The 24,147-nt window shown below is 38.4% G+C and overlaps 1 protein-coding gene across 2 annotated transcripts in view; it reads left to right on the top strand.

The window, feature by feature from the left end:
• LOC126334536 (sorting nexin-14-like) overlaps positions 1 to 24,147 on the top strand; it is a 212,843-nt gene that overhangs the window by 98,068 nt on the left and 90,628 nt on the right. Inside the window, exons 11-13 of one of the 2 annotated variants that reach the window (XM_049996892.1) lie at positions 9,386 to 9,421; positions 20,146 to 20,290; positions 23,440 to 23,593. In XM_049996892.1, coding sequence (XP_049852849.1) covers positions 9,386 to 9,421; positions 20,146 to 20,290; positions 23,440 to 23,593 — 335 coding nt within the window. The remainder of the gene's footprint in view (positions 1 to 9,385; positions 9,422 to 20,145; positions 20,291 to 23,439; positions 23,594 to 24,147) is intronic. The other variant, XM_049996893.1, reaches the window with a different exon arrangement.

The following is a 24,147-nucleotide window of genomic DNA, read 5'->3' as shown; positions in this document are numbered from 1 at the left end:
ATGATCATAGTTTTTCTCTGCCATCATGTACTAGTATCCAAAAGTTGAGCATAGTCAAGGAAAGAGGAAAATGGGAAAAATGAGCCACAAGACTTCTCCATAAATGTGGGAATGTACTGTTTATATTGCAAAGGGGTTCCCCCTTTTTTGAATAACTTATGATTCAGATGTAGTGAAAAGCAATGCATTCACTCTATAAGTTTTGTACTTTCTTTGTAAACAGTGTGTCGTAATTTGGTGAAGTGCAGTGTAATGCTACAATGATCCCATTTTGTAAGACAGGATCTTTGGATGCCTTGAAGTGGGTCACCCACAGATGCCATCTCAACAGCATTGAATGTACAAAACATGTCATTTCAAGAGTTTGATGATGTATTTGCTATCTCAAAAAGCACAGAATGTGCCCCAAATGTATTTCCAATCTTTGGAGACTGTTGTTAGGCACATGCAATGTTTTTGATAGCCCAGTGCAACTAAGAATAACCAGTTCACAAAAAGACACGTACCTAACACTAATTTCTCAGTTAAATCCAATGATGCCTGCAATACAATTATCTGCATATCTTTTAGCTGCCTCAGTAGTTCTAGTTTTTTGACACGCTGTGTGTCAGGAGCTTCCATCAATGGCTCTGAATACTAAAAACTTGATAGTATGAGTCCCACTCATGATGATGGACTGATAAGGTTGAACAAAATTAAGACTGGGCTATAAATGAAGGGACGAAGCTGGTCTTCACATATCACTTTTCAGAATTGTTCTCATTTGCCTGGTGGGAAAGTAGTACTCAGTCCTTGCAAATTCCAGTCCATACCATGTCAATGTTCTGCTTGTGACAAATACATTCCACAATATAAAGGTCTTAGCTAAACCAAAAGCACACTTGCCACACGCTCCACAAGATGGAATTACAATGGACTCCGACTGGCCACGGGCCATGTTGTATGCAGAAGTCCGATGTGGCCTCATCAGAGGGCAATTCTGATGATGCGCATCATCTAGGTAGTGGCACCATTACGGCCAACAGTAATGTTACACCAGCTACTTGGTTTCCATAGTGACATTGGGTGGTGCCTCTAAAAGTAAAATCACAGGAGCACCAGTTTGCTGTTGAGTGGGTTCTGATGTAGGAAGACATCATATTAGATGAGCAAATGATACTTCGTATCTTCATTGGTGATTGGACATGTATTGATGGCATTCAGTTTTACAGCTCTGAGGTACTGCAACCACATGTAAGATTTTTCATAGGTGGTATTTGTACAAACTTCGTTTTCATGGACTGGAAAACATCTGCACATTGAGCTGCTTGGGTGTTTAATTTCTCACAAATGAAGTTATGTACCATATACTGACCAGACAAGTCTTCTAGATCTGATTAGTAGAGGGCAGGTCATGGATGTATTGAGTTGAGAAACTATGGCCCAAAGAATCTCCAAGCTTTTGTCAAAGTTATGTCTCAAGAATGGGATGACTTGCCGAAAGAGCTACAAAACCACATCATAGAGAACATGCTAGGTCACTTGTAAGTGCATGTAACAGCTGGAGGTAAACATATACTCTGTGGAAGAGATTTCTCAGCCTTTCTTACTTTTCTTTTTAAATGTGTGTCAACACTTTCAGAAATTTTCTTGTTAAATGTTTTGAAAACTGTTGTAAATGTTTTGAACAATGTTGTATGTCAAATGTCATGTGATTTCTCATTAATTGCTAATCATTGTCTTTCCAGCTGCCAACTAAACTAGTATCTAACTAGTTACTTGGCTACTGCAAATCAGTGTCCTATAATTTTTCTGTATCAGAAACATGAGGGTAAATTTTTTGCATTGCTTTGTTTGTACTGTCTACCATTTTCTTGCAGAATTACTTTTATTCAAACTTCTGTGGCAGTTACGTATAATATAAAGAATTTTAAGTTGCTGTTTGTTTAGCTCTTTGTGTTTTTTAGGTAACAAATATTGTGTCCCGTAATTGGGGCAACATGATAGATAATTATTAGTTATGTTAACAAATACTATTCAGTTTGTAATGAGTAAAATATTTTACAGATTTCCTTAGAGGGAGCAAAATTAATGAACAATTTCTTCATAGTGCCATTGCCACAAATATTTAGAAGTAGAGCAATATGAAAAACATTGTTACTACTTACAGTTGTGTTCAGTGAACAATTTATTTATGCATAATTAGTTCTAGATCTCAAAAACACCTTCAATTGGCAACATGTACTTCTTCTGTCAAGTGTTGCTTGGTTTCAGAACTAATTATAGATAAGTAAATCATTCATTCAGCAGAATGGCAGTTTTCATAATTATTACAAAGAGCAATCCTAGTTTTATGTGTTTGTGGCCTCTAGGCTTTCACTCGAGTGTTTTCTGAATTTTTACGGTGTAGAACTTCAATTATTTATGTACAGGGAGTAATTAGATTGTAAGAGTACAGACATTTATCAACTTCTTTCGCTGACCATAGCAGTGCCTCTGAGCATAACTTTCATATAATATAAATGATGCTGTGAATTATTCAACAATATTAGGAAAAGGGTAGATTGATACTCACCTTAAAGATGGCATACTGAGTTGCAGACAGATACAATAAAAAGACTGTTACAGTCTTTTCATTGTGCCTCCGTGCAACTCAGTATGTCATCTTTACAGTAGCAATCTGTCCTTTTCCGAATACTGTTGCTATTCCAACCTGGAGTTTCCGCTGTGAATTATTCCATATATGAACATATCATTTCAGATCCCTCACTATGGCCTTGTTAAATTGCTGCAGGGTTGATTACAGCAAGTTGGCAAGGCCAAGTGCAGTGTGGAACAAGGAGGGCGAACTGAAATGCATAAGTATGGCATACTATTAAATGAAATCTCTACTGTGTGCAGTCAGTGCCTACAGAAGAGTCTGTGCACACACCAAAAGAATAAAAAAAATCTCTGATAATGTGTAACATGAATAAGCACGTTAAGTAAAAAAAATTACCATTCTCTTGCAGAAGACTGATAAATCTGTCCTCATCTAGATGGTGAATGTAATTGAAGTTGTAACTGAGGAAGAATGGCTGCAAATATCAGCATTACTGCTACATTTGTTTTGAAAGTTGTGGACAGATCATAAAGAGCGAAACCGAACACTAACCTTAAAGTTTATCAGGTTACCTCCCATTAGGAGTGTGGGTGCCCTCAGAGACTGTGATCTGACTTATAAATTATAGAGCACGGCATTCAGTCATTCTTTTTAGCAACTTTTATCTGGCAAATCCAGATTTTAGCCAGTGCTTTGCCATTATCAATGCACTGTTTTCTAGTTTCAATGCATGTTCTTTCGAAGAACTGTCACTGACGCCCGAACAGCAGGGAATGGACATGCATTCAGACTAGAAAAGTCTCAATGCATGTCCATTCCCTGCTGTTCGGGCGTCGGTGACAGTTCTTTGAAAGGACATGCATTGAAACTAGAAAATAGTGCATTGATAATGGCTGGACACTAGTCAAAATCTGGATTTTCCAGATAAAAGCTGCAAAAAAGGACAACTGATTCTTGCACTCTATAATTTATAAACCTTAAAGTTGATAAGTTGATGGATTTGTCAGTCAGCAGATACGTAAATAAGATTTGAGACTTAAAGCTTAGGTTTTGGACAGTAGCCTTCATTTAGTAGTTGTGGTCTTCAGTCTGAAGACTGGTTTGATGCAGCTCTCCTTGCTGGTCTATCTACATCTGTGTTATTATGAGAAGGAAAGTCACTACTCACCATATAGTGAAGATGCTAAGTCACAGATAGCCACAACACAAAAGAATTTGACAACAATTAAAGCTTTCAGCCAGTAAGGCCCTCATCAACAATAGACACATGAGGGGGCGCACCCCCCCCCCACACACACACACACAAAAAAAAAAACACACACACACGCACACACACACAAACACACACACACACACGAAATTCCCACACAAGGCTGCAGTCTCCTGTAACTGAAACCACACTTTAATTGTGAGAGATTTTTTGTGTGCCTATCTGTGTCTCGGCATGTGCACTGTATGGTGAGTAGCAACTTTCCTTCTCCTAATACTGTTAGATTCCATTGCGGATTTTCCATTGTTTGATTTCTACATCTACATTTATACTCTGCAAACCACCATGCGGTGCATGGCAAGAGTATGTTCCATTGTATCAGTTTTTAGGGTTTCTTCCTGTTACATCCTTGTGGGGAATTTGGGAAGAATGATTGATTGACTGCCTCTGTGCATTCATTCTTCTAATTATTCTAATCTTGTCATTGTCATGTGAGTGATACATAGGAGGCCATTGTGTATTCCTAGAGTAATCATTTAAAGCCGATTCTAGAAATTTTGTAAATAGACTTTCTCGCAATATTTTATGTTTATCTTCAAGGGTCTTCCAGTTGAGTTCTTTCATTATCTCTGTGACTATCTGTCACAGATCAAACAAACCTGTGACTATTTGTGCTGCTCTTCTCGGTATGTGTTCAATATCCCCTGTTAGTCCTACTGGTACGTGTCCCACACACTTGAGCAATATCCTAGAAGCGATCACGAGAGTGATTTGTAAGTAATCTCATGTGTAGATAGATTGCACGTCCCCAGTATTCTATCACTAAACTGAAATCTACTACCTGCTTTACCCTTGACTGAATCTATGTGAATTTCCATTTCATATCCCTACAAAGTGTTACACTCTTGTATTTGTGTGGGTTGGCCAATTCCAGCAGTGATTCATTGGACTTATAATCATAGGATACTATGTTTTTTCGATTTGTGAAGTGCACTATTTTACATATCTAAACATTTAGAGAAAGCTGCAAAGCCCTACACCACTTTGAAATCTTATCAAGATCTGACTGAATATTTATGCAGCTTATTTAAACATTACTTCATTATAGATTACATCATCATCTGCTAAAAGCCTGATATTACTGTTAATATTTTCTGCAAGGTCCTTAATATAAAACATGAAAAGCAAAGGTCCCAACACTCTTCTCTGGGGCACACCTGAAGTTACTTGTGCATCTACAAAACTCTTTATTTCTGAATAACTGCTGCACAAACAACATCCTTTTGAACCTAACAGCTGCATTCATGCCTAGGTCTCCCACACTTCTCCCCATTATCCAACTGAATGGTCGTTGATGTGTCCTATCAACTAGCACTTCTTTTAATCAAGCTATGCCTTTTTTGTTGCAAATTTGATTCAGTACCTCCTCATTGGTTATTTGAACCTCCCATCTAATCTTCAGGATTCTTTCATTGTGCCACATTTCAAAAGCTTATATTTTGAACTGTCCCTATTTCACTTCTATACAAGGCTACACTCCTGACAGATATCTTCAGACTTAACATTTAAATTGACATCAGATGTTAACAAAATCCTCTTTTTCAGAAATAATTTTTTCTATTGTTGCCAGTCTACATTTTACATCCTCTTTACTTCAGGCATCATCATTTGCTTTGTTGTCAAAACAGCAAAACTCAGCTTTCTGTTGTAAAGTCTCGTTTCCTAATCTAATTTCCTTAGCATCGCCTTGTTTAATGGGACTACATTCCGTTACCCTTGTTTTGTTTTTGTCGATGTTGATCTTACAGTCCCTTTTCAAGGCAACATCCAGTCTATTTAACAGTTCTAAGTTCTTTGCTGTCTCGGATAATGCTCTCAGTGAACCTCAAAGATTTTATTGCTTCTCCCTGAACTTCATTTGCTTCTCCAAATTTTGTATTTGATTTCCTTCACTGCTTACTCATTGTACAGATTAAATAATGTAAGAGATAAACTACAACCATATCTCCTCCCTCTTCAACTACTGCTTACTTTTCATGTCCTTCAACTCTTGCAACTGCAGTCTTGTTCATATAAAAGCTGTAAATAACCTTTTGTTCCCTGTATTTATCCCTGTGACATTCAAAATTTCAAAGACATTACCTCACATGTTCTTACATTTCTCCAGAACCCAAACTCATCTTCTCCATGGTCAGCTTTTACCAGTTTTTCCACTCTTCTGTAACTAATTCATGGCAATATTTTGCAACCACAACTTACAAAACTAATGGTGTATTGGTATTCACCTGTCAGCACCTGCCTTCTTTAGAATTAGAAATGTTACATTTTTCATCAAGTCTGAGGGTGTTGCCCTGTCTTACAAACACTGAGGTGACGGACGTCATGGGATAACAATATACGTATATACAGATGGTGGTAGTATTGCGCACACAAGGTATAAAAGGACAGTGCATTGGCGTAGGTGTCATTTGTATTCAGGTGATTCATGTGAAAAGGTATCCAATGTGATTATGGCTGCACAATAGGAATTAACAGATTTTGAATGTGGAATGGTAGTTGGAGGTAAGTGCATGGGACAGTAGGGAATAATAATCTGAGATCCATAGTGTCAAGAGAACCGTACTTTAGGCAATACTGCTCACCATCACCATGGACAACACAGCAGCAGATGGCTTTCTCTTAACAACAGAAAATCTGTGTTTGCATTGAGTTGTCAGTGCTAACAGACAAGCAACACTGCATGAAATAACTGCAGGAATCAATATGGTACATACAACTAATTTATTTATTAGGACAGTGCAATGAAATTTGGCAATAATGGGCTATGGCAGCAGATGACTGATGCAAATGCCTTTGCAAGCAGCACGAAATCACCTGTAGCACCTCTCCAGAGCTTGTGACCATCTCAGTTGGACCGTAGACAACTGATAAACTGTGGCCAAGTTAGATGATTCTCAGTCTCAGTGGATAAGAGCTGATGGTAGGGTATGAATGTGATGCAGACCCCATGAAGCCATGCACCCAAGTTGTCAGTAAGGAACTGTGCAAGCTGGTGGTGGCTCCATAATGGTGTGAGCTGTGTTCACAAAGAAAGGACTGGATCCTGTAGTCAAAGTGAACCAGTCATTGACTGGAAATGGTTACATTCAGCTACTTGGATATCATATGCAGCCATTCATGGACTTCATATTTCACTACACCATGTCATCGGGCTACAGTTGTTCTCATTTCATTTGGAGAATGTTTTCGACAATTCAAGCAAATGATTCGGCCACCCAAATCACCCAACATGAAACCCATAGAACATTTATGGGATGTACCAACCAAGTGGTTCCTCCTCCATTCCCTTCCGCATTTCATATTCTACTAGTTTCCCTTCTGTTACTTTTCTTGCTACCAAGTTTGTTCCCAACATAATTAAATTTTAATTTCCTTTAACTATCTCAACCATTTCTTTTTATCTCGTGATACTTTTTTTCAATCTAATCTTTATCTCTGGAACTAGTTGGCAAATAAACTTGTGCTACTGTGGTGGGTACTTGCTCTGTGTCTATTGTAACTATGATAATTTTTTCGCTTTGTTGTTCATACTAGCATACCCACATTGCTGTTTTCTTATTCATGTTTTGGCCTACTACTGCCTGTTTGATTTGTGTTGGTAACTCTGTTCTGACCTGACCAGAAGCTCTGTTCTGCCACCACATTTCACTTATTTCTGTTATATCTGATGTCAACGTTTCCATTTCCCTTTCTAAATTCTCTAACCTATCCACCTGGGGACCTAACATTCCATGCCCCAAACTCCTAAATGCCAGTTTTGTTTTTCCTGATTATAACATCTTCCTGACTAGTCCCCACCCAGATATCTGATGCCAAGATGTTGTTGCCTGGCATTGCTGCTTTCTTAGGGAATTGCTGAGAACACATTTTGAAAATATTGTTTGGCTTGATGAAACTTGAGTGAATCTGGGACACATTTTAAAAAAATTTCTCCTATTTCAATAGCCAATGTAACTCTGGCCCTAATGAGAATTAAAAAAAAAAAAATGGTGAGCTTAGAGATGCCACGTAGAGTGATACTATACTTAAATTTCAGAACTTTTACACTGTTTTGTGGGAGATAGAGACATTAAACTTCATACTTGTTATACATGAAAAACTGACACAATTGCTTAAAAATGCGGTTTTCAGAAGCATGTTTATAAAAAATGCATTGCGCACAAAAATTTTAAGAGATTCATTGCTGAGTGAGATATTTTGATAATTATCAACGATGGGGGAAGTATTGGTATGGGAGCAATAGTTTTCCAGATACAACATGATAAGTTTGACGCTGGATGGGAAAATTTAATCTGTTTTAGAAAAAATTAATGTAACTTTTCTCTAATTAAAACTAAGAGCAGAGATTTGACATGATGAGAGGCACTATAGATATATACATCTTATGTGGATTAGACATTTTTTACTTGATTTTTTTGAAAGCTAAAGGCTTTAAAGCAGTTTCCTATCACAGTGGAGAGTGAAGCACTGTTGCAGCTGCCTGCAGACTGTACTTGATATGACAATGCCGTTACTTTGGACCTTAAACTTTAAGTGACAACTAGTTTAAATTATACTGTAGCAAATAACCAAACACACATAGCTGAGTTATCCCAGCACTGCAACCCATCTTGGGGCACCTCAACTGTATTGTGTGTAGTTACTTTTACTGTTCACACTGTCAGTCTTGAAATACATGCAAAAATGAGATTGTAAACTCAGCTAAAAACCTGTACACATACAGTCATTCAGTTACAAGGAGAAAACCAGATAGCTCATTGAACTGTGCATACTTCCCAATTGGACAACTGGCACAGTATTAATTCCCAACAGAACAAGTGAAAAGCAGTCTTAATAATAAAGTTGTAGTGGTTGGCAAAAGTGTCTTCGATACACATTACTTCCCATCCATCTGTGAAACTGAGAGACATATCTGTTTGTTAAGCTAGATAATTATTGGAGTAGTGTATTATCTGTAGAATAGTGTAGTTAACAATATCTCACAAATTTTATCCCATAGAACACATACTGAGCAAGGTGATTCAGTAGCTAGCACGCTCTGCTCACATTTGGGAAAAATGGCTATTCAAATTCCCATCTGGCTATGCTGATCTAGGGTTCTTGTGATCTTCCTAAGCAATTTTAGACAGGTACTAGGATGACTCCCTTGAAGAGAACATGGCCAGTTTCCTTTTCTGATTCAAGATTTAGCTCCATCTTTGAATCCCTCAAAACTGGTGTGATATTTAACCCTAATCTTCCTTCCTGTACAGAAAACATGAGGAATCTGTCAGCTGCCTTCCTTCCCTCTCTCACACTTTTCACGTTTTGATCGACCATACAATTCTTTCATAGTGCTCTCCAAAGTTTATGTCTTTTTGTTGACAATGTGATTTGGTTTTATGCCTTTCGTCAGTATATTGTGTGTCTAAATATTCACTATGTGTCTAAATATTCACTATACTTTGTTATATGTCATTGTACTCTCTGATCTCCATTATTACCTTATTTATTATAGGCAGTATATTTTGTCTTAACCATCATTTTTTATTCAGTTCCCCAATGCAGCAAGGATCACCAGCAAAGGGAAGGTACTGAGAAGTTATAATGTACAATGAAATACACCTCATTTCAATATTTAGATGAATTTTTGATGTTATAAATGGTGTATTACAGTTATGCATGCTGTTTTGTCCTTGCAGTTTTTTTTATCAGCTGTTAATAGTTTTGTTGCTTATCACTAGATATATCCAAATTGTATTGGAATAAATGACGAGTATCTGAAAACTCTCAGAAAAACCATGAACTTGCTTTAGTGTATATATAAAATCTGTTCAGAAGAATGAGCCAAATTGTGTAGTTTGTTCAATTATGAGTGATCTATGTGACTCTCACCTGCAAGTGATAGCCTAAATTATATGCATGTACCTGACCGTGTTCAAGCTTTGCGTGTTCTTCATGCACTTGCACTACACTTGATCCTAAGATCATGTCTCTTGAAAGGAGTTACAGCAGTGCTGAAGAAGTAAAAAATAAATTTTGTGTTTTGTTTTTCTGTGCGTTACACATCATTTACCTGTAAGTGAATAGTGGCCTTCCATATTTTTTATCATCATTTCTACTGTGAAATTTCCATTATTGTTCTATTTTTTTCTATTTACCATCAGAAACATTATAATTATTCTAAAAAGTTCCATAAAAACATATTTCGATTGTCCTCATTAAAATCACTGAAGTGCTCATCCTCAGTCTGAAGTTTGTAAAACTCAAAAGTCTTTAATTTTCCTCAATTACTACTAGTGCTGAATGTACACTGTGTCCAGCATCCATTAAAACAGTGTTTTATTGCAGCTCACCTGACAAAAAATAAGTCACCCCTAGAGAAATCATTACAAGTTCCATTTAATATCTTGTAATTCCACCCTAAACTTTGTAACAACCTGGATTCAGTTAGGAATTGAGTCCACAGGGTTGTGTAAGTAAATCACATCCAGGTTAAGCCACTTGCTGGGGATTTGATCGCACAATTCCACAAAATTGTGGGGATGCTGATATTAGCATTTTACCCGCTGTTCTAAGATGTCCCACAAATTTTCTATGGAGTTCAAATCAGATACTTTTGCAGGTCATCACGATGTAATAGGGAGGGGGAGTGTTCCGGAAACCAGTCACATATTCTTACAGCCTGATGAACTTTACTGTTGGCATCTTTATGTGCCGCAGTGGCCAAGCGGTTCTAAGCGCTACAGTCTGGAACCGTGTGACCGCTACGGTCACAGGTTTGAATCCTGCCTTGGGCATGGATGTGTGTGATGTCCTTAGGTTAGTTAGGTTTAAGTAGTTCTAAGTACTAGGGGACTGATGACCTCAGAAGTTAAGTCCCATAACACTCAGAGCCATTTGAACTATCTTTATGTGCCTGTGTGAGCAATGTACTCTTACAAGGTGGCTGACTACAAATGTTCATTGTGTGCAGTTCCTGTCTCAATGTTGTACTGCTAACAGGTGGTGCTGGACCTTTATTCACTGCATGCAGCAATTCCTGTCAGGTTTGGAAGTGATTTTGTGTCACAAGTCATGAAATGCGTCTCCTATCTCTCTCTGTCAGGATCTTTGTCTGTCCACACTTCTGACACCATATCTCATGGCCATGTGGCTACACCACCGCTTGTAGACAGTTTGAACAGTGTACCGCGAAACACCACCACATCCAACTACTTCCATATACTCGCGTAGAGACAGTATGCCTGCAGTTGAGCAGATAACTCAGTCCTGTACCATCTGTAAAGGCTTAATGATTCATCTTTGTATTGCACCAGGTGACTGATTTTTTCTCCGGTGAGCCTCCTTAATATTTTTCCTCCTTGTGCTAATCATCTCTACACAACTGCTTCACACAAAAAATGGCTGTAATCTGTATTGTTTCCTTCAATCTCTGCCCACCCTTAAATTTTTTTTCTTTCACTAAAGCTCTTTCCACCACAAAGTGAACTCTGGGTGCTATAACTGATGTTCCTTCTGCCAGTCTTTTCTGCTGGTCAAGGTATTCCATAGACTTCGTACCTTACTTCTGTCTCTCATACCTCATCTGTCAACATAATATGTAGCATTCTTAAATAGGACCGCTACTAAATGTTCTAATTTCTCCCCCTCTACAGTCATCACAGTTTGTGTTTTATTTGCGTTTTTTCTGTTGTACTCTCACAGAAATGTATTTTAGTGAAGAAAGTTGTTTTCACATGTACCAGTGTAATTCTGATATCTTTTTCAGTTAGGTTGTACTGCACGTTCTTGTTTACTAGATGGAATAATTCTTTCAGTTCTTTTGCTGCTGTGTCATTTCCACTTTTACGTTAAGCGTGTCCCTGTTCTTGAACATTTAACAAAGGTTTCACAACTACTCAAAGTAGATTAAATCTTTCACTTATTACTTCTCTGACGTTATATTGAAACTTCCTCTAGACAGTGCTGATTTTTTTTGTATGATCATCTCTTTCCCAGTATCTTTACATGTCTCTCTTATCACCTTTAATTTAACCTGTTTGCAGTTCTAGTTAATTTCATTCCTAAGTGAAATTTACTGTTGGCTTTATATCTCATTCTTAGGCACTTATATTTTCTTTTTTGATAAGTGAGAGTACTTATTAATGGCTTTTGTGTCTTTGATTTACTGGTACGTGTGCTGCCCTCCTTTTTATGTTTTTCCCACAGTCCTATATTTACTTCCATATGATATTGTGCTCCAACTGTACAGTTTGAGCAGTTTCTTCCACAAATTAAGACCTTTGTTTACTGACATATTTCTTCTAGCAAGGAATGTTCCCACTGTCTACCCTTGCTTGCTTCTTTTATTGTCATCCAATAAAATAATGTGTAAGGGGTCTTTACTTAAATTTATTTCTTGTATGCATTTTTATAATTGTGTGTTTTATCAATGTCTCTTGCTGTGTTTCTAGTTAGGCTTTTGGGTTCATTTGTAATAATTTGTCTGCCGTATTTGTATGGTGTAATTCTGCATGTGCAGTTAACTGTAGTTAAATCTTTGCAGTTATATGACAGTGTTATAGTAACTTTTAGAATAAGAAATGAGCATATGATGTGCAAGGTCATCAGTCACTTGTAGATGTATGATATAATGTGCAGAAAATTACACTGCCGTGCACCCTTTCTATTTAGTGTAAATACAAAAATTCTCTCTCTCTCTCTTTTTTTTTTTTTTGGGGGGGGGGGGGGGGTTGTTATATTGTCAGGTCAGGAGAAACATAGTGTGAAAAATGACAGAATCAGGGCAGAAGGGTGGAGGAGATATCTGAGAATAATCTGTCTGCCCTTCACCTGTTTCTGAATTTTTTTCCATTCTCTCTTTTCTCTACATGAGTTACCACTCTCTAGTCAGCCCTTCCAAATGCATGTTAACAATCATTGTTGTTGCCACAGTGGTGTGTGTGTCTATATATGCATGACTGTTGTTTTAAATAAACAACTTACTTTTGTCAGGGAAACTGCAGCTGCAAATGTTGCTTTATGGGAATATTTTTTGTGACTCTTTGCTGTATCATCAGTGTGGTGAAAACTTTGATTTTCTTCTTGGCCAAGTGAGTCAAATTGCTGTATGATGTTTGTAAATCAGTTTAGCTTAATGTTGTTAAAATAGTATAAACAATTAAAGATATCAACAACATTAACTTCAATAACAAACATTCCATTAACATTGAGTGGCTGCATCAGCAGTGTATTGTAAATACTTTTTTAAGGAAAAAATTAATGTGAGGATTCACTGTAGAGAAAAAGTAATAACTCTATAGTAAGTTTAATGTAATGAAACAGATCGATAGACTTCACAGTCCAATGGTAAATAGTATTTTGTTTGTATTTACAAAGAAATGTTGACCTCGGAAAGGCAGATGTGTGTTTTTTGTCTATGGTACTTGTTTGATCAGGCTTTCATTTCATTATTTTTAGTTTGCTTAAATAATTCAGTAGCTGTTCCAAGGATTCATTCATTATTTCTTTCTTTCTTTCTTTCTTTCTTTCTTTCCTTCCTTCCTTCCTTCCTTCCTTCCTTCCTTCATTCATCCATCATGTCCCATAGGTTGTATCGTGAAAAAGAACCTTTAGGGGTGTTAGTAAATGCCAAAGCCTATGTTAAACAGCTGTTAGAAAATGCATTAATGTTAATTATTTTTAAATTGATGTAAACTATCTGCACTTACTCAAGATAAATGTAACATAATCAAACTAACAGGGTAGTTACTGCTTCTTCAGTTATATTAAATTTGTTGTTTCAAATAATGTTGTTTGTGCTAATATTTGTGAGATGTGCTCTCCTGGAAATTTTGTTTCAGAAATGCTTAAATCATTCACAGTTAATACTTAATCAAGGCAAAAGTGAGTAAATTAGAAAACATAGATGTCTCTCTCCATATTGCAGCTTTTTAAAGTTATTTATATAAAGGAAAGGATGCAAACAATTAGTGAGATATACAGATACGGGAAGAAAGAAAATTGCTCCAAAAATCCAGATCAGATGAGAGAGAAGGTGTAGAGAACCACTTGCCATTAACAATGGAGTAACAACCAAGATTCAAACACTGTTGTACCTGCTGCAAATTAGTAGTAAGTGATCAGTTTTGGATGAATGCTATTCTCCAAAGAAAACACTATTTAGAAAAGAGAATTAAAGATATCAGTTTCCCCTTTGGGAAATTGTGGAAAGATCGGGGAAGAAGGCCAGTGTTCACTCTGTCTGCTTGCCGGGGGGTCTCATCTGTGATGTGGAGGAGGCACTGTCGGCAGCGATAGAGACCACTGGGTGCACCCGACTGCAAATTGTTGCTCATGTCGGCACTAATGACTCTTGCCGTCTGGGTTCGGAGGTCATCCTCAGTTCGTACAGGCGGTTGGCGGAATTGGTGAAGGCAGAAAGCCTCGCTCGCGGGGTGGAATCAGACCTAACTATTTATAGTATCGTTCCCAGAACCGAACAATACTATAATGGTCCTCTGGTTTGGAGCCGAGTGGAAGGCTTAAACCAGAGGCACAGACGATTCTGCGGAGATCTGGGGTGGACCTCCGCTATTGGGTGGAGAAATGTAGGGTCCCCCTGAATAAGTCACGCATCCACTACACGCCAGAAGCGGCTACAAGGGTAGCGGAGTACGTGTGGAGTGCACATGGTTTTTTTTTTAGGTTAGAGAATTCCCTCCCTAGGCCCGACAAGACGCCTCCTGAGACGCGACAAGGTAGGAGTAGGCAAAATGCAACAGGGAATAACAATATTAATGTGCTAATAGCAAACTGCAGGAGCGTCTATAGAAAGGTCCCAGAATTGCTCTCATTAATAAACGGTCACAACGGCCCATATAGTACTAGGGACAGAAAGTTGGCTGAAACCAGACGTAAACAGTAATGAAATCCTAAACTCAGATTGGAATGTATACCACAGAGACAGGCTGGACAGTGAAGGGGGAGGCGTGTTTATAGTGATAAGAAGTGCAATAGAATCGAAGGAAATTGACGGAGATCCGAAATGTAAAATAATTTGGGTGAAGGTCACGGTTAAAGCAGGCTCAGATATGGTAATTGGATGTCTCTTATAGGCCCCCTGGCTCAGCAGCCGTTGTGGCTGAGCACCTGAAGGATAATTTGGAAAATATTTCGAGATGATTTCCCCACCATGTTATAGTTATGGGTGGAGATTTTAATTTGCCGGATATAGACTGGGAGACTCAAACGTTCGTAACCGGTGGCAGGGACAAAGAATGCAGTGAAATTTTTTTTTAAGTGCTTTATCTGAAAACTACCTTGAGCAGTTAAACAGCGAACCGACTCGTGGCAATAACATATTAGACCTCCTGGTGACAAACAGACCCGAACTATATGAAACAGTTAATGCAGAACAGGGAATCAGCGATCATAAAGTGGTTACTGCTTCGATGATTTCAGCTTTAAAAAGAAATATTAAAAAAGATGATTTCAGCTTTAAATAGAAATATTAAAAAAGGTAGGAAGATTTTTCTGTTTAGCAAAAGTGACAAAAAGCAGATTACAGAGTACCTGATGGCTCAACACAAAAGTTTTGTCTCAAGTACAGATAGTGTTGAGGATCAGTGGACAAAGTTCAAAACCATCATACAATATGCATTAGATGAGTATGTGCCAAGCAAGATCGTAAGAGATGGAAAAGAGCCACCGTGGTACAACAACAGAGTTAGAAAACTGCTGTGGAAGCAAAGGTAACTTCACAGCAAACATAAACATAGCCAAAGCCTTGCAGACAAACAAAAATTACATGGAGTGAAATGTAGTGTGAGGAGGGCTATGTGAGAGGCGTTCAATGAATTTGAAAGTAAAGTTCTATGTACTGACTTGGCAGAAAATCCTAAGAAATTTTGGTCTTATGTCAAAGTGGAATGTGGATCAAAACAAAATGTCCAGACACTCTGTGACCAAAATGGTACTGAAACAGAGGATGACAGACTAAAGGCCGAAATACTAAATGTCTTTTTCCAAAGCTGTCTCACAGAGGAAGACCGCACTGTAGTTCCTTCTCTAGATTGTCGCACAGATGACAAAATGGTAGATATTGAAATAGACAACAGAGGCATAGAGAAACAATTAAAATCGCTCAAAAGAGGAAAGGCCGCTGGACCTGATGGGATACCAGTTCGATTTTACACAGAGTACGCGAAGGAACTTGCCCCCCCTTCTTGCAGCGGTGTACTGTAGGTCTCTAGGAGAGCGTAGCATTCCAAAGGATTGGTAAAGGGCGCGGGTCATCCCCATTTTCAAGAAGGGACGTTGAACAGATGTGCAGAACTATAGACCTATATCTCTAACGTCGATCAGTTGTAGAATTTTGGAACACGTATTATGTTCTAGTATAATGACTTTTCTGGAGACTAGAAATCCACTCTGTAGGAATCAGCGTGGGTTTAGAAAAAGATGGTTGTGTGAAATCCAGCTTGCGCTATTCGTCCACGAGACTCAGAGGGCCATAGACACAGGTTCACAGGTAGATGCTGTGTTTCTTGACTTCCGCAAGGCGTTCAATACAGTTCCCCACAGTCATTTAATGAACAAAGTAAGAGCATATGGACTATCAGATCAATTGTGTGATTGGATTGAGGAGTTCCTAGATAACAGAAGGCAGCATGTCATTCTCAATGGAGAGAAGTCTTCCGAAGTAAGAGTGATTTCAGGTGTGCCGCAGGGGAGTGTCATAGGACCGTTGCTATTCACAATATACATAAATGACCTTGTGGATGACATCAGAAGTTCACTGAGGCTTTTTGCAGTTGATGCTGTGGTGTATTGAGAGGTTGTAACAATGGAAAATTGTACTGAAATGCAGGAGGATCTGCATCAATCTCAAGTGTAATGTGCTGTGAATACATAGAAGGATAGATACCTTATCATTTAGCTACAAAATAGCAGGTCAGCAACTGGAACAAGTTAATTCCATAAATTATCTGGGAGTATGCATTAGGAGTGATTTAAAATTGAATGATCGTATAAAGTTGATCTTCGGTAAAACAGATGCCAGACTGAGATTCATTGGAAGAATCCTAAGGAAATGCAATCCGAAAACAAAGGGAGTAGGTTACAGTACGCTTGTTTGCCCACTGCTTGAATACTGCTCAGCAGTATGGGATCCGTACCAGATAGGGTTGATAGAAGAGATAAAGAAGATCCAGCGGAGAGCAGCGCGCTTCGTTACAGGATCATTTAGTAATCGCGAAAGCGTTACGGAGATGATAGATAAACTCCAGTGGAAGACTGCAGGAAAGACGCTCAGTAGCTCGGTACGGGCTTTTGTTAAAGTTTCGATAACATACCTTCTCCGAAGAGTCAAGCTGTATATTGCTTCCACTTATGTATATCTCACGAAGAGACCATGAGGATGAAATCAGAGAGATTAGAGCCCACACAGAAGCATACCGACAATCCTTCTCTCCACAAACAATACGAGACTGGAATAGAAGGGAGAACCGATAGAGGTACTCAGGGTACCCTCCGCCACACACCGTCAGGTGGCTTGTGGAGTATGGATGTAGATGTAGACATAAGAAAGGCTGTCAAAGTTGGAAGAGGGAGAGACAAGAGAAACATAAAATATATTAAAGTGAATCTGGCTCGTTTAAATATGAAAGGGTAGAAAGGAAGACTTCAGGAGGCAATGGGAAAAAGAAGAGTCAAGAAACCAGTGGAAAGAAACAATTGACCACTTTCATAACATGTTCGTCAAGATAATATTGGATATTGTTTGTGGAGACGCATTGTCTGTTGCCATTCATTCAGTTGGAAAACTTTGTTGTGGTCATGCCAACATAGAAAATATGTTAAAATGTGCAGGTCAGTTTCTTTTCTCTCCTTAATAGTGAAATATGTAACAGAAATATCTCGCTATATTTGGTATAATGCCCTCTATATTTTGAAGGCCAGTAGAGAAAGAAAAAAATATTTTATTTTAGGACCACTTTTGAAAGGGACATAACTTAAGTATTAAGCCTCATTAATGAGACACTTTTGAAACAATTTATAAGACTTATTTATTTCTCATGAAGAGTGAAATCATTGTATTAGGATAATGCCTCCTGTAATTGCCCTACGTTCCAGGATGACATGTGTTGATGTGAACTTCTAGATGATGGAAGAAAAAGAAAAAAAAATCGTGTTAGGGTCAAATACAGTAGCCAGATTGGACAGTCAGTGGCACAATGAGCAGAATAAAATTTTCATTGACCATCTCTGACATAACAGTAATCAGTGGAAAATGGTAGTCGTGGTCTCACTTATTGACACCACATGTTCTCTCTCAATTTTACTCACTTTATTTAAATGTATGGACCATGACATCACATCAGCCTTAGGTCATATTTGCAGTGACAGTGGCAAGAGTGATTTACTGGAACAGATGCTGATGACGATAGTTTTATAACAGATTAACTCACACTCAAAAGTGTTGTATTTAGTGAACTGAAGCATACAATAGGTTTTACAGTATCAATACTGATATACAGAAGAGTTACACGGTAAAGGTATGTTTTATTGATGTGTTTAAGAGTGGATTGCAACATTGAGGAAAATAGTTTGGGCTGTGGAGACAGAATGCTGGCATTGGCTTATCTTTCATGTTAGGAATTAAATTCATGGTGTTCCTTAAACATGCCTCGAAGTTGTATGATTGTTTTCTATGTATTCTAATTTTTGTGTGTGTATCTGCCCTGCACCAGTTTTTCTTATGTTGTTACTTGTTACTAGATGACTGTCTCATTTGTCAGAAATATAGCTATTCTATTGTAAGTTCATTCTCCGGTACTTACTACATGGAATTACATAATGTTACAAATAAAGTAAATCAGTTCAGCTTTACAGCAATTTTTAAGTTACTAATTTCCTCTTTGGTATCGTGGAGTCTGCCATTACATTGTCATAGGGTCTGGTAATTGTGAAACAGACACAAAACAAATTACATAAATCTTTGCACTTACTTTCTTAAATTACTGCAGACCAACATACTGATGAGCCAGAACATTATGACCACAGCCCATCATGAGACTGAATGTTGCCTGGCAACACTGCTGGCATATGATGTGAGAAGGAAAGTAAAAAAGTAGAGCAGGGACAAACAAGAAATAATTTTAGTGATGATTGATGATATGGGCTGCAAATGAGAAAATCCTCTGGCATGTGTGACCTTAACAAAGGGCAGATTGTTATCATCTAATACATGGGAATGAGCATCTTGGAAATTGCAAACTATTTGCATGTTTCTGTGTGAGAACACCTATGGAAAGTGGTTGAAGAGCAGTGAAACCACAAGTAGGTGACAGTGTGTCGGACACCCACGTCCCGTGGAGAACAGAGGCCTCCCTGTTAGAAATGTAGGTGCCAATCTGTGGCAGAGTACAGCCTTGGTGCAGGTACAAATGTTTCAGAGCATACCATTCAGCGCACAGGGTTGAAGATGTGTGTCTGCAATAAACAACCCTTATTTGTTCCCATGTCGACTTAATTGGTACAATTGCAGTGGGGCATCAGATTATTGAGATTGGAATGTAGATTAGCAGTAACATATTGCTTTGTTGGATGAATCACATTCTTGTTGCTCTAGGTCAATGGTCATGTTCAGAGATGCTGTCGTCCAGATGAATGACTGCTTGAAACATGCACCACACCACGGACACAGGCTGGTGAGAGCAGTATTATGCTACGGGCTTCCGTGGGACCTGTGGTAGTAACCAAAAGTGTGACGACAACTGTAGGCTACATGAAATTATTGCTGGCGATCTGCATCTCTTCATGTTCGATATATCCTCAATGTCGGTGATGTCTTCCAGCTGCATAACTACCTGTGTCAGAAGGCCAAAATAGTGCTATCTATACTGGTTTGAGGAACATGATGGTGAACTTGTGTTGAATATTAATCAACAAATTTGCCAGATCTGAACTAGGTTGAACACATTTGGGACACTATTAGGTTCCAGCTCGATGGCCACAAATGACTGGCCCTTATTATACTGGAATTTTGTGTATTGTGCATAGTTGTTTTGTGCCACATACTTCTAATACTTATCAATGACTTTTTGAGTCCATTCTGTGCAGAATTGCCACTGTATTGCATTCCAGAGATGGACCAACTCCCAGTTAAGCAGGTGGTTATAATGTTTTGGCTCCTCCATGTAGCAAAGGCGTATTTATGAGAGATTATTTGGTATTAGACCATAACTGCAATAGTTTTGTTGATTCCAGCTCATTCTATGGGCAGATTGTATTGATCTGAGCATAATAACATCCTGTTTTTAATTAACAGAGCGTTCAAGAAAGCAGCTGAAGGAGATACAGTAGCGAAAGTTCGTAGCCACCTTCGAAAGATCAAAGGCGCACTAAGAGCCCAGCCTGTAGAAGGACATACATTTGACAATGATGCATTATTAGACTTGGGTGAATCAGAATTTGTAAGTATAAAAATGGAACAAATTTTGTAAATGTTCATAGAATATGAGCAGGGCTCAGTAAAAATGTAACAAATATTCTTAGATAACATTTGCATTCAGCAGAACTGTTTGAGTTTTAATTGTATGCACACAACTTCACAGTTGACAATTGACCAAAATGCATGTTTGAAGCATCCAACACACACATTACACAACCATATACAGCATTATTGTAACCAAAACTACATTAATTAAAAGTCTACATTCTTTAAATCTGTAATGTAGGAAACAACAGATTGCTACTAACTGTAAAGAAGACACGTGAAGTTTCAGACGAGCTGAATTAAAAGACACTTACATAAAGCGTTCGGCCTCAGCCTTCATCAGTGAAAGAGAGACACACACACACCATTCATACACACAAGCAAGCACACTTCATGCTCAGATGACCACCAACTCCAGTATCTCGGGTCGGAATGCTTGATTGTGTATTTGAATGGTGTGTGTGTCTTCTTTACTGATGAAGGCTGTGGCTGAAAGCTTTATGCCTTTCAATTGTGCCTGTCTACAACTTAACGTGTCTTGTTTACAGTAAAGCGATCTGTGTTTTCCTATTTTCTTGACATTCCTATCTGGAGTTTCATTGTTTGTTTTTTCTCCAAATCTATCTTGTAATCAATCTGTTAACATGAGCCAAGGCAATTGCTGCATTATTGAAGAGAGAGTGAGAGTTTTATTTCATCTTTTCACTGAAACCAGTCTACTCAACGATTTTAATGGATATTTTCTATAAAATAGTTAAAAATTTTGTATATACCAACATGCAACTCAAAGTTTTTACAGCATAAATTAATTGTAATACCTCTTGCATGTCGTTTAATTTACAGCTGGTTTCTTTAAAGTAAGAAACCAAAGACAAACAGTCTTTGATACTAGTGAGTGGATTCCCAGAACGAACAGGTAGCACAATGCAACTGCTGAGGCTACAGGCTGTTAAAGCACACTGAGAAACATCTTGCCATGTATATGTTACAATATTGAAAGCACACAGAGAAAAAATTTGTCATGTATACCTTAAAATATTATCAGAATATAATAGAGGGAAACATTCCACGTGGGAAAAATATATCTAAAAACAAAGATGATGTGACTTACCAAACAAAAGTGCTGGCAGGTTGATAGACACACAAACAAACACAAACATACACACAAAATTCTATCTTTCGCAACCAACAGTTGCTTCTTCAGGAAAGAGAGAAGGAGAGGGAAAGATGAAAGGATGTGGGTTTTAAGGGAGAGGGTAAGGAGTCATTCCAATCCCGGGAGCGGAAAGACTTACTTTGGGGGAAAAAAGGACAGGTGTACACTCACTCACACACACATATCCACCTGCACATATACAGACACATGCAGACATTTGTAAAGGCAAAGAGTTCGGGCAGAGATGTCAGTCGAGGCGGAAGTACAGAGGCAAAGAAGTTGTTGAAAGACTGGTGAGGTATGAGCGGCGGCAACTTGAAATTAGCGGAGATAGTGGCCTGGCGGATATCGAGAAGAGAGGATGTACTGAAGGGCAATTTCCCATCTCTGGAGTTCTGACAGGTTGGTGTTAGTGGGAAGTATCCAGATAACTCGGACGGTGTAACACTGTGCCAAGATGTGCTGGCCATGCACCAAGGCATGTTTAGCCACAGGGTGATCCTCATTACCAACAAACACTGTCTGCCTGTGTCCATTCATGCGAATGGACAGTTTGTTGCTGGTCATTCCCACATAGAAATCTTCACATTGTAGGCAGGTCAGTTGGTAAATCACATGGGTGCTTTCACACGTGGCTCTGCCTTTGATCGTGTACACCTTCCGGGTTACAGGACTGGAGTAGGTGGTGGTGGTAGGGTGCATGGGACAGGTTTTACACCGGGGTCGGTTACAAGGGTAGGAGCCAGAGGGTAGGGAAAGTGGTTTGGGGATTTCATAGGGATGAACTAAGAGGTTACGAAGGTTAGGTGGACGGCAGAAAGAAACTCTTGGTGGGGTGGGGAGGATTTCTTGAAGGATGGATCTCATTTCAGAGCAGGGTTTGAGGAAGTTGTATCCCTGCTGGAGAGCCACATTCAGAGTCTGGCCCAGTCCCGGAAAGTATCCTGTCTTAAGTGGGGCACTTTTGTGGTTCTTCACCTCCGCTAATTTCAAGTTGCCGCCGCTCATACCTCACCTGTCTTTCAACAACTTCTTTGCCTCTGTACTTCCACCTCGACTGACATCTCTGCTTGAACTCTTTGCCTTTACAAATGTCTGCTTGTGTCTGTGTATGTGCGGATGGATATGTGTGTGTGTGCGAGTGTACACCTGTCCTTTTTTCTCCCAAAGTAAGTCTTTCCGCTCCCGGGATTGGAATGACTCCTTATCCTCTCCCGTAAAACCCACATCCTTTCATCTTTCCCTCTCCTTCCCTCTTTCCTGGAGAAGCAACTGTTGGTTGCGAAAGCTAGAATTTTGTGTGTATGTTTGTTTGTCTATTAACCTGCCAGTGCTTTTGTTTGGTAAGTCACATCATTTTTGTTTTTAGATATATTAAAATATTATCATATGCAAGTGGGGTTATAGAGTTAGATTCATCACCATTTTTGCATTGTAGAGTTATGGTACCATTAAGCATTCGGCATACTCTTTTTGAAATAAGAGAAAAATGATTGAAAATATAATCAGTTATAATAACGGTTGGCTCTACTGATTGTGTTCATCTCCACAGCGTTACACTAGTGCAGGAATGCTTGATATGGAGATAGCACATTCTAATCTTGGTGGTGTTGGGAATTGTGATCCTTATTTTGCCGCACAATGTTAAGGATTGGTGTCAGCTTTTTAGTTGAAATGGTAACTAGATTGAAGTCACTAAGCTGGATCTGGTATCATTCACCAAGTTGCAGCAGAAATTGAAGAAAACAGACACTTGTAACAAGTCATGCAGACAATTTCATAGAAAGCGAGAAGCTGTGACAGTAAAGAGACGACTTGCATAATACTGGCTTCATGGTAGTTCCAGAGGATGTGTTGCCCAATCATTAATGGAATATAGTGGACTATCATGAAGTACATATTTTGAAATTTTTTATGTAAGTAGGTAATGAATTACTTTCAATTATTTTATTGTTTTTCTTCACTGGCAGGCAGAAGAACTCCAGCTCTCAGAGGTTTCTACGTACCGTGACCTGAGTGCATGGAGGATATCCATACCCTCTGTTGAAACTCAGACAGACATTAACAACAAATCTTTTCCTGTGTTCCATATTGATGTTCAGCGGATAGATGTTCGAGAAGAAGGTATGTATATGATCTTTTTTATGTTTTAAGATAATGTACTTACTTATCATAATTAGAAAATTATTTAAGTGTTTGATTCCATACATGATATTTTTAGAGAATTTTAAGCTGTCCGAAACATTTGGAAACTCTACTGATCTCCTTTGTTCAATGCTTAACATACAGCATAAACATCTCTAAGCTGTAGAAAAGCATGAAACACCCATTATTAATTGATCATGCTTCTTGACAGTTGATGACTAGATTCTTGCTCCATTCTGTGCACTATCATAACAATGTGAAAGCATTTCCTGTTTCAGGCATAAGTTTCACTTTTTCATGGCACACACAGAGAGGCCAATGAAACTTGAAAAATCTTGTTACATAATAGATAAAAATAATAATTATTAAAGTGTATTAAATGTAGCTTATATCTAGTCAAAAGTTAATATATCTGGTTTTAAGAAGTGGCTTGGTGTGTACATTAAATGGAGGCTCTCATCACACATACCAGCAAATCTAGAAAAAAATATTCACTTTCTCAATTAATTCAGATAGTGTAGTCTCTCAAATAA

This window comes from Schistocerca gregaria, chromosome 2 (genome assembly GCF_023897955.1).
Source record: "Schistocerca gregaria isolate iqSchGreg1 chromosome 2, iqSchGreg1.2, whole genome shotgun sequence".
In the NCBI taxonomy this organism is placed as follows: Eukaryota; Metazoa; Arthropoda; class Insecta; order Orthoptera; family Acrididae; genus Schistocerca; species Schistocerca gregaria.
This window is presented reverse-complemented; position numbering and strand designations above follow the sequence as displayed.